Source organism: Coregonus clupeaformis, unplaced genomic scaffold (genome assembly GCF_020615455.1).
Source record: "Coregonus clupeaformis isolate EN_2021a unplaced genomic scaffold, ASM2061545v1 scaf0270, whole genome shotgun sequence".
NCBI lineage: Eukaryota > Metazoa > Chordata > Actinopteri > Salmoniformes > Salmonidae > Coregonus > Coregonus clupeaformis.
The window spans coordinates 198,940-211,099 of record NW_025533725.1 but is presented as its reverse complement, the minus strand read 5'-3'; the positions used below and the strand labels follow the sequence as shown (position 1 = coordinate 211,099).

The window sequence follows — 12,160 nt, the reverse complement described above, 5'->3', positions numbered from 1 at the left end:
AAGAAAACCGCTCAGGGATTTCACCATGAGGCCAATGGTGACTTTAAAACAATGACAGAGTTTAATGGCTGTGATAGGAAAAAACTGAGGATGGATCAACAACATAGTTACTCCATAATGGGATCCTTAATATTAAGAAAAATCCCTAACCTAAAAAGTATGTTTTTTCCCCCACATAGTTAACATCACAGTGCAGTTATCACAAAACATTATTTTCCATGTTATAGCCTAACTAGACTATATGGCTATAAAGGCCTGGAGAAAGTTGTGTAATTTAAATGAAAACCGGAGAGGAAGAGGCAAACTTTAGGCTACTTTGGTGAATTTGCAAGGCATCCAAGACAATTAAGACATTGCAAGATGCAGATTACCAAGACATATGCGCATGGTTCTGCCTGCCCTGCCTCTCTCTCCCTCGCGCTGGCCTGCCTGCTCTTTCTCTTCGCTAATGGCCTGAGTGTGTGTTCAGTCTTCAGTCTGTTGCATGTAGAATATCCTATTTTAGGCTATTCATTGGACCGATGTCGCCGTGCGAGCACGGGGTAGGCTACTCTTCGTTGCTGAGTGGGTGGGGGAGTTTTTGTCTCATAATATGACATTAGAGTTGGCTACCGCTATAGCCTGTATCAATTACCCTTTACAAATCGAATGGTATGTGCAGTGGCACTTTTAGCATGTAAATCTTTTTTATGCATGCCAGCAAAGCCACAACACAACACTAAACAATACCTTAATTGCACTATAACAGTGACAAACGGTGCCGACAAACTGTTGGGTCCTACATAAAGCTGTCCCAACAGCAGAGCTTTCTTTTTAGCACCATGGAGTGAATCCTTACCACCGATACACCTGGCTATCAAGGGAAGGACGAGCGGATAAGAGCCAATCCGATTAAGACATTAATGAGCGAGCTAGGACGGACGTAGTCAATATAACTATTTGTTCAGCACTTTTGAAATGTACAGCAAAATAATTCAGAACATTGGCCGTTCTTACAGTATTCTCCTTGTACACCAAGTCAGAACCTTAGGATAAATAAAGGGGGCATATAAGCAGACAATGAAAGCTTACAAAATTCTGTGATTATATTTCTCCAAAACAGGCTATCGCTACATGTGCATCACCAAGTCAGAACAGTAGGCTAAGTTTGTCACACCCTGATCTATTTCACCTGTCTTGTGCTTGTCTCCACCCCCCACCAGGTGTCTCCCATTTGTCCCCATTATTCCCTGTGTATTTATACCAGTGTTTTCTGTTTGTCTGTTGCCAGTTCGTCTTGTCTCGTCAAGCCTACCAGCGGTTTTTCCGTGCTTCTGTTTGTACAGTCCCTGTTTTCTAGTCCTCCCGGTTCCAAACCATTTCTGCCTGCCCTGAGCCCGCCTGCCATACCATTCTGCCTGCCCTGACCTCGAGCCTGCCTGCCGTCCTGTACCTATCTGACTCTGACCTGGTTTATGAACTTCTGCCTGTCCTCGACCTGCCTCATCTGGAAGGTGACACGGTGGTCCTTCTCCTTGGCATATTTTGTCATTAAACTTTGTCATCAAAGTCTGGCATGCTCTGGATTTATGGTGCTTTCAAGACAACTGGGAACTCTAAAAAAAAACAAGGTTGAATCATGACGTCAGTGATCTTCAGGTCGGAGCTCTAGAAAGAAGCCCGGGTTTCCGACTTGGAATTCCGAGTTGGATGACCGTTAAACTTATTTTCCCAGTCAGAGCTCGTTTTTTTCAGAATTCCCAGTTGTCTCACTGAAGTCTGAGATTTCCCAGTTCCGTGTTTCCAGTTGTTTTGACGTGGCAGAAGTCATGCTGGATTGACAGCATGGCCAATGTATTCAACCTTTTCTGGCCCATGGTGTGTTGCAAGTGAATGTTTATCCTTTTAAGCTTGGAAAAGAGACCCTTAAACCCAGACTTGGACCACACACCCTCTCCACTGAATAGCAGGCTAGTGATTGCTTTGCAAAGCTTGCAGTTAGCCACTGATTCCTTCCAAACCACTCATTGTTGAATTTGCCAATTCCAACTTGTTGAGTAATGTTTATGTCCAATGGCCGATAAGCACTGATACATTTTATCTATAATTTCTCTTCATATGACAAGGATTGAAAAGGATTTGCCAGTAGATTGCCACTTGATTAATGATGATGACTGCTTGTCTAGCTTGCTAGCTAAGATTTTGAAAGTATGATGTTGACATGATCAGTCCAATCAAAGCTACGGTAGATATAACGTGATTTGACATCATTTTATCTTTGGCCAATGACCTTGAGCCTTCTTGGATGGGCACTTCTAATGTAAATCTATGGCAGCACCCAAGGGGCTTGAATTTTCGAGCTCTCCCCGTAGATTTTGCGGTGATGTAGTGTCCCCATGAGTGACAGAACTGAGCCAATCACGGCGCAACTAAAGAACATTACCAACCCCTACGCTTTTCCGCTGGCTACCCCACCACCACAGAAAACACTGAGCTAGGCTGAAACACCTGCATTTTGGAGATGCCTTACTCAAGAAAGCAAAAAACAGACCAGGTTTGTATGCGGCATTATTAACTCAATGTTATTTATTTTTTATTTTTTGCAAACTGATATGCAACACTTATTAATGCCAAAACAGCCCAAATGATATATTATAATAATATACACTACCAGTCAAAAGTTTGGACACGCCTACTCATTCAAGGGTTTTTCTTTATTTTTACATTGTAGAATAATAGTGAAGACATCAAAACTATGAAATAACACATATGGAATCATGTAGTAACCAAAAAAGTGTTAAACAAATCAAAATATATTTTATATTTGAGATTCTTCAAATAGCCACCCTTTGCCTTGATGACAGTTTTGCATTCAGGCCAAAGAGTTCAATCTTGGTTTCATCAGACCAGAGAATCTTGTTTCTCATGGTCTGAGAGTCTTTAGGTGCCTTTTGGAAAACTCTAAGCGGGCTGTCATGTGCCTTTTACTGAGGAGTGGCTTCCATCTGGCCACTCTACCATAAAGGCCTGATTGGTGGTGTGCTGCAGAGATGGTTGTCCTTCTGGAAGGTTCTCCCATCTCCACAAAGGAACTCTAGAGCTCTGTCAGAGTGACCATCAGGTTCTTGGTCACCTCCCTGACCAAAGCCCTTCTCCCCCGATTGCTTGGTTTGGCCAGGCGGCCAGCTCTAGGAAGAGTCTTGGTGGTTCCAAACATCTTCCATTTAAGAATGATGGAGGCCACTGTGTTCTTGGGGACCTTCAATGCTGCAGACATTTTTTGGTACCCTTCCCCAGATCTGTGCCTCGAAACAATCCTGTCTCGGAGCTCTACGGACAATTCCTTCAACCTCATGGCTTGGTTTTTGCCCTGACATGCACTGTCAACTGTGGGACCTTATATAGACAGGTGTGTGCCTTTCCAAATCATGTCCAATCAATTGAATTTACCACAGGTGAACTCCAATCAAGTTGTAGAAACATCTCAAGGATGATCAATGGAAACAGGATGCACCTGGGTAAAATTTCAAGTATCATAGCAAAGGGTCTGAATACTTATGTAAATAAGGTATTTCTGTTTTTTATTTTTAAGAAATGTGCAACAACAAAAAAAATACTTTTCACTTTGTCATTATGGGGTATTGTTTGTAGATTCCTGAAAGAAAACAAATATTTAATACATTTTAGAATAAGGCTGTAACGTAACAAAATGTGGAAAAAGTAAAGGGGTCTGAATACTTTCCGAAGGCACTGTATGCTTAAATCATCATAGTTATTTTTATGCGCTCTAGAGAACAACATATACTTTGTTTTACCTGCATTCAATACTAATTTCAGGTCAATAAAGTTTTGCTGTAATACAATGACGACAGACTGTAGTTCAGATAGAGCCTGGTCAACCGTGGGGGCAATAACATACACAACAGTATTATCGGCATACAAGTGCAGGTTAAATTTTTTTTTTACAGACAAGTCGATATTGTTAATGTGAACAGTAAAAAGTACAGGACCCAGAATCGACACCTTTCGTAATATCCATGAAACCTGATGTAACACCATCAGTAGATACACATTGAGTTCTATCTATCAAGTAATTTTTTAACCAGTTACATGTAGCCTGGTCTAGGCCAATTGAGGAATGCCTTTGAATTAGCAGTGAGTGATCAACAGTATCGAAAGCCTTTGTCAGGTCAATGAAGAAGACAGCACAATGTTGCCTTTTATCCATACAGTTAATCATTTATAACTAGGGATGCAGCAGAGATAGTGGTATGACCTGGTCTAAAACCTGACTGATGTACATTTAGAATACATTTCAAAGATAAGAAAGATCTTCGCTGAGAATTAATCAAGGATTGTAATATTTTAGCTAGGCAAGAAAGTTTAGAAATTGGGCGATAATTATTTAGGGTCACCACCTTTGTGAAGGGGGAGTACATGGGCCGCCCACCAAACCTTGGGGATGGTACCAGATATAATCGGCAGGTTAAAAATATGGGTTAATGATTCAGCAATAAAGGGGGCAGAGATCTACAGCAAAAATGGATCAAGCATATCAGCCCCAGTGGATTTCGTTTTTACATCAATCTTAAGCAATGCATCTAGCATATCACAGATGAACAGTAACTAATGAACAGTAGCCTATGTGATGAATTTGTTTATAATTCTTGCTCAATATTACATCCATAAAATGACATTCTTTAAGTAAGAAAACATAATATTCAACATTTTTAAAGGTTGAATTAAATAATTACTTTGCAACATTGAATAATATGCTCTGAAAGAATAAGAAAGTAATGAAATCTATTGCTACTCTTACAATTCTAATAGTTCGCCTAATTTCAGTTTATGTGACAAAACAAGCAAGTATTGTGTAGAGAATCATTGTACCTTCTAAACCGCTGTGAAATATATTTTATATATCAAAAGTATTGTATTTTCAGCTGTTTGAAGCTGGTGTACAAACCGGAAAGTAAAAGACACAAATACGTAAAGAACAGGAAGCATAGAAGCGCACGTAGAACAGATATACCGCTTCTTAGACTTGCTTTCAATGAGAATGACAGATCTAGAACTCACATTTTTATGTGAATTTGGTCGGTCGCCCAAAAAGTTGCATATTGCAGATTTAAGCTTTTTAAATGTATTTGAATGTAAAACCCTGTATGTATTTTTGTTATGTGTTTGTGATGTTTTGTGTTACAAAAATCTATACATCCTTAAAAATGTAACACATTTAAATTTGCATTCTTCAAAATGTATGGAATTTCTATTAAGAAAAAACTTTTAAATAAATGGAGTATGCGAACGTGAGTAGATTATGTTGAGAAAGACGGGCGTCCATCTTGGATGCTGTCTCCAGTTGATTTATAAACTCAGTGATTAAGAATGAGATATACAGAAATGTACTGAATGGTTTCTCATCCAGTCATGCAACATCATGATGTAGCCTAACTCGCAATGGGCTTTGATGGAGCGCTCAATGTGGAATTTGGCAACCATGACCATTTTCACCGCATAATCACATTGAGGATTAAATAGTCTACTTTCCCCTCAATTAATTTATATTATGAGCATAACATTTCTGTAACTTTAGCGTCTGAAGCGCATCCCTAGGCTAGAGTCTAGACTAAAGCATAATTTCACATAATGCGCTGTGATATTTCCCTGGGAAAGCCACCCCCCTTTCCCCGGAGTCTGACAGAGGCGCAGGCCTACATGCAGAAGCTTGCAATACGTGCCGAAGATTGCGAGGGGACCGGAACACTGTGTCACTGCGGCAACCCGGCTGCTTACCTTGGGGTCTTTCTCATAGTAGTGCTGCTGCGTCCTGATCCATCGGCCAACCAGATGGTCGCGCACGGTGTTGGCCAAGGCGAAATAGTAGTCTCTTTTGGTCGCAACATTTCGGTCCTTTACGAGCGTAAAGTGGAGATGGCGATTAAAATTAGTCTTGAGGTCTGAAACATTTTCCACTCCTGCAAGCCCTCGCACCGATATCTGCTTTCTCTTCTCCTGGTCTGTCAGTGGCTTAGGCATCTTGGTAAATGCGTATTTTCTATGTACGACGGTAGATCCGAATGGCAAATATCAACCTAGGCTGATAAGAGAAGGCAAGTAACTAACTGTGTTACGCCTGTGCGTGTCACATTGTGCCCTGCCTCCCTCTAGCCAGTGGGGTTTACACTAGATAGCACAGCCACAAAGTCAATATCGTAAAGATTCAATAAAACAAAAAATTGCTTTTTGGTCTCATTTTAAGGTTAGGCATAATACTTGTAGACTTTTACTCAAGTAGGATTTTACTGGATGACTTTCACTTTTACTTGAGTCATTTTCTATGAAGGTATCTTTACTTTTACTCAAGTATGACAATTAGGTACTTTTTCCACCACTGATTAGAACCCAAAATATAATATTATTTTACTCTAATGTTTGTAAACAATGTAAATGTAAACAAACACTCTATAGCTTCAAAACATAGCTAGAGTCCTTAATTGAAACAATAACAAAGTCACCTCCCCTCTGTTTTGGTAAAAGGCTGAGGGATGGGCCTGGAGAAATGTAACTACTCTCAAATTCATAGACAGTGCTATGGATGCAAGGACTGACCATCCATGATATCAAAATTATAGTTTTATGTTTTGAGGCTATACAGTGTTTGTTTACATTTACATCGTTTACAAATATGGGAGTAAAAGAAGCTAATATTTTGAGCTCTGATGCAGTATGACAGTTGAACTAAACTTATGAATTTATAAGTTATATTCTTCAAGAATCAATATAAATCAATATGTCCAAAAATTGATGTAGCAACTGCAGATTCCCTGTTTAAACTGTCTGTGAGCCTAGAATCCCGTTCATCATCCATATTTGACATTTCCCACACAATCCTTGCTCACTTTTGCTTCTTTAGTTCAGCTGGCACTAGCACCAGCATTACTTTTTTTAAACATTAACATCTATTAATTTGGTAGCCCACATTTTGCTGCACCACTTTGAGAGCTTTTATTTTGTTCTCTGCACCACCTTTTAATTTCCTACCGGTCATTTCGGCAACTTCAGTAGGAACGGACTGGTTAACTGGCAGTTTGACTTTGAACTTAACTTAATACAAAAGTATGTGGACAACCCTTCAAATTAGTGGATTTGGCTATTTCAGCCACACCCGTTGCTGACAGGTGTATAAAATCGAGCACACAGCCATGCAATCTCCATAGACAAAAATTGGCTCTAGAATGGCCTTACTGAAGAGCTCAGTGACTTTCAACATGGCACCTTCATAGGCTGACACCTTTCCAACAAGTCAGTTCGTCACATTTTTGCCCTGCTAGAGCTGCCCCGGTCAACTGTAAGTGCTGTTATTGTGAAGTGGAAACTTCTGGGAGCAACAACGGCTCAGCTGCGAAGTGGTAGGCCACACAAGCTCATAGAACGGGACTGCCGAGTGCTGAAGCGCGTAGTGTGTAAACATCGTCTGTCCTCGGTTGTAACACTCATTACTGAGTTCCAAAATACCTCTGGAAGAAAGGTCAGCACAAGAACTGTTCGTTGGGAGCTTCATGAAATGGGTTTCCATGGCCGAGCAGCCGCACACAAGCCTAAGATTACCATGCGCAATCCCAAGCATCGGCTGGGGTGGTGTAAAGCTCACCGCCATTCAACTCTGGAGCAGTGGAAACGTGTTCTCTGGAGTGATGAATCACGCTTCACCATCTGGCAGTCCGACGGACAAATCTGGGTTTGGTGGATGCCAGGAGAACGCTACCTGCCCCAATGCATAGTGTGTGCCAACTGTAAAGTTTAGTGGAGGAGGAATAATGGTCTGGGGCTGTGTTTCGGGCTAGGCCCCTTAGTTCCAGTGAAGGGAAATCTTAACGCTACAGCGTACAATGACATTCTAGACGATTCTGTGCTTCCAACTTTGTGGCATCAGTTTGGGGAAGGCCTTTTCCTGTTTCAGCATGACAATGCCCCCATGCACAAAGCGAGGTCCATACATAAATGGTTTGTCAAGATTCATGTGGAAGAACTTGACTGCCCTGCACAGAGCCCTGACCTCAACCCCATCGAATACTTTTGGGATGAATTGGAATGCCGACTGCGTGCCAGGCTTACCACCCAATATCAGTGCCCGACCTCACTAATGCTCTTGTGGCTGAATGGAAGCAAGTCCCTGCAGCAATGTTCCAACATCTAGTTGAAAGCCTTCTCAGAAGAATGGAGGCTGTTATAGCAGCAAAGGGGGCACCAGCTCCATATTAATGCCCATGATTTTGGAATGAGATGTTCGACGAGCAGGTGCCCACATACAGTACTTTTGGTCATGTAGTCTATATTAACAGGCCCATGGGCCGCCGGCTGCGTCATGCTCTTTTTTTCCCCAAAATAAATGATTTTCATTTGATCAATTTCGGCCAGCCCACCCTCCTAAAACATGGTCTAGCCCATCTGGCATCTGACAGATTTCTGTGTACAAGACCAATACACTTTTATTTGATTTAACAGATGGCCAATCCGCCACTGCCATTGTCTCTTCAAAGTATGGACAAGGACACCGGAGTTGGTATGCCAGTCCTGCACAGCTGCACTTCTATAAATGCACCCATAATTTATTTTGAGTACAAGGCGGGTCTTACAGAAGCTCCAGCCCAATTGAGAGTTGACCCTCTTAATGACAATATGCAGAGCTATTCATAATGAATGAGAACCCCCCCACAAAACTCCCTCGAAAAGCTGAAAAGGGATGATGGGATTGAGGGGTTGTGCATGAGGGGTGTGAGCCATGTAGCCTATCAGCTGTCGAGACTGCGTGATGTATAGCCTATTATTTGGGAGTAAGATTCTGTCTGCCTGAATACCATACCAGACAATGAAATATTCTCTGAGCTCTATCAAATTTCTATTCAGCCTCTCAGGGGCGAACTGGGACCAGAAATCGGCCCTGGCATTTCAGATGGGCTGGTCCATTTTCCGCCTAGTTGGCCTGTTAACTTGTTTTTTGGCGCAAAATGATCATGATCTGGCTAATAATGTACTAAAATGGGAATACAATTGACATTTTCAAATGGTACCACAAAGACGGTTGGAGGTCCACACATCAGATGTTGACTTGAATGGGAATCTGTTGTTTTAAATGATACTGTCAATCCTCCATAAAAATATAGATAATAGGGCGGCAGGTAGCCTAGAGGTTGAGAGCATTCCCGAAAGGTCGCTGGATCTAATCCCTGATCCGACTAGGTGAAAAACCTGCCGATGTGCCCTTGAGCAAGGCACTTAACCCTAATTGCTCCTGTAAATCGCTCTGGATAAAAGTGTCTGTTAAATGACAAAAATGTAATAGAAAGACATTTGACGGTGGGTGGACCGGCTGTCATCTTTGTTGTAGCAATTAGAAGTTAACATTTCAATTCAATTAAAATGTCAGTGGTGTACGAGCTAAATTGCAGTGGTCTGAAGGGATAGGTCCATTCTGTGAGTTCTATTCCTATGATTGAAATGAAATGAAACCCACCCTGTTGTATTCAAGAGCATGTCTCAACCGATGGCCAGCACAACACAAAAACCTCAGATGACGTGAAATAGGGTCTAAGCTACAACATACAGTGAGGGAAAAAAGTATTTGATCCCCTGCTGATTTTGTACGTTTGCCCACTGACAAAGAAATGATCAGTCTATAATTTTAATGGTAGGTTTATTTGAACAGTGAGAGACAGAATAACAACAAAAAAATCCAGAAAAACACATGTCAAAAATGTTATAAATTGATTTGCATTTTAATGAGGGAAATAAGTATTTGACCCCCTCTCAATCAGAAAGATTTCTGGCTCCCAGGTGTCTTTTATACAGGTAACGAGCTGAGATTAGGAGCACACTCTTAAAGGGAGTGCTCCTAATGTCAGCTTGTTATCTGTATCAAAGACACCTGTCCACAGAAGCAATCAATCAGATTCCAAACTCTCCACCATGGCCAAGACCAAAGAGCTCTCCAAGGATGTCAGGGACAAGATTGTAGACCTACACAAGGCTGGAATGGGCTACAAGACCATCGCCAAGCAGCTTGGTGAGAAGGTGACAAAAGGAAGAAACACAAAAGAACTGTCAATCTCCCTCGGCCTGGGGCTCCATGCAAGATCTCACCTCGTGGAATTGCAATGATCATAAGAACGGTGAGGAATCAGCCCAGAACTACACGAGAGGATCTTGTCAATGATCTCAAGGCAGCTGGGACCATAGTCACCAAGAAAACAATTGGTAACACACTACGCCGTGAAGACTGAAATCCTGCAGTGCCCGCAAGGTCCCGTCTGATGTTTGCCAATGAACATCTGAATGATTCAGAGGAGAACTGGGTGAAAGTGTTGTGGTCAGATGAGACCAAAATGGAGCTCTTTGGCATCAACTCAACTCGCCGTGTTTGGAGGAGGAGGAATGCTGCCTATGACCCCAAGAACACCATCCCCACCGTCAAACATGGAGGTGGAAACATTATACTTTGGGGGTGATTTTCTGCTAAGGGGACAGGACAACTTCACCGCATCAAAGGGATGATGGACGGGGCCATGTACCGACCATATGACATTCTCCCAATCCTCTTCTGGATCATCCAAATGCACTCTAGCAAACTTCAGACGGGCCTGGACATGTACTGGCTTAAGCAGGGGGACACGTCTGGCACTGCAGGATTTGAGTCCCTGGCGGCGCAGTGTGTTACTGATGGTAGGCTTTCTTACTTTGGTCCCAGCTCTCTGCAGGTCATTCACTAGGTCCCCCCGTGTGGTTCTGGGATTTTTGCTCACCGTTCTTGTGATCATTTTGACCCCACGGGGTGAGATCTTGCGTGGAGCCCCAGATCGAGGGAGATTATCAGTGGTCTTCCATTTCCTAATAATTGCTCCCACAGTTGATTTCTTCAAACCAAGCTGCTTACCTATTGCAGATTCAGTCTTCCCAGCCTGGTGCAGGTCTACAATTTTGTTTCTGGTGTCCTTTGACAGCTCTTTGGTCTTGGCCATAGTGGAGTTTGGAGTGTGACTGTTTGAGGTTGTGGACTGGTGTCTTTTATACTGATAAGTTCAAACAGGCGCCATTAATACAGGTAACGAGTGGAGGACAGAGGAGCCTCTTAAAGAAGAAGTTACAGGTCTGTGAGAGCCAGAAATCTTGCTTGTTTGTAGGTGACCAAATACTTATTTTCCACCATAATCTGCAAATAAATTCATTAAAAATCCTACAATGTGAATTTCTGGATTTATTTTCTCAATTTGTCTGTCATAGTTGCCGTGTACCTATGATGGAAATTACAGGCCTCTCTCATCTTTTTAAGTGGGAGAACTTGCACAATTGGTGGCTGACTAAATACTTTTTTTCCCCACTGTATATCAAACTCAAAGATTTATATTTTCCAGTGATATAGACATGTCCCATGGTATTGTGGGGTACACAAATTGGGTAAACTTTGAGCACCTTAATCTCCTGAATGTTTTGGCATTCAGGTCCAAAAAGTCACTTTCTGACCACTTCTTCCATGGGCAAACATGTATGGAAAGTTTTGTTTGTTTAAATCAAAATGGATGCTGTCAAAAAGTGAATGATTTCAAATAACTTTACCCATATATCATATTGTAAAATGGTAAATTACCATTTGCTGGAATTTCACATTACACACTGACCAAATTGTCAGACTTGCGCTTACATGTCGACTGCACCTTAATCTACAAATACCTCCCACCCAAACCGTTCAATGGATTCTTCCAGGTTAATTCTGAAATCCATGCATACAACACAAGACACTCAGATAACCTTCAACCTCCCCACCACACAGTCCATTCTCTTTCAGATAGGAATCCCAAAGTATGGAACCTCTATCTTCACATTGCCAAATCATCATCCCTCAATAACTTCAAGCATAGAATAGGGGTCAGTCAGCCTGATTAACTAAATGATCCAGTAGTCTCTCCTCCTACATGTAGCCTAACACACACAGGAAACATGTTTTTTTTTTAACACTGAATCTATCATGTTCAATTGTAATTACTTTTTTTTGGTGTGGTTTTCATATAAACCCAACCTCCCCTGCACACCTTTATCATGTTTTTACCTGCAAGATTTATTTACACAAAAGATGTGTGAAAGACAAACTAAAGTAAAAAAGCAAAACTACTTGTTATCTTGGATG

The 12,160-nt window shown here is 41.7% G+C and overlaps 1 protein-coding gene across 1 annotated transcript in view; it reads right to left on the bottom strand.

The window, feature by feature from the left end:
- Positions 1 to 6,150, bottom strand: part of LOC121554277 (glycogen phosphorylase, muscle form) — a 31,225-nt gene extending 25,075 nt beyond the window's left edge. The window contains exon 1 of the mRNA XM_041867755.2: positions 5,776 to 6,150. Within this exon, the coding sequence (XP_041723689.1) occupies positions 5,776 to 6,018 (243 nt within the window). The 5' untranslated portion in view covers positions 6,019 to 6,150. The remainder of the gene's footprint in view (positions 1 to 5,775) is intronic.
- Between the last annotated feature and the right edge of the window lie 6,010 nt (positions 6,151 to 12,160).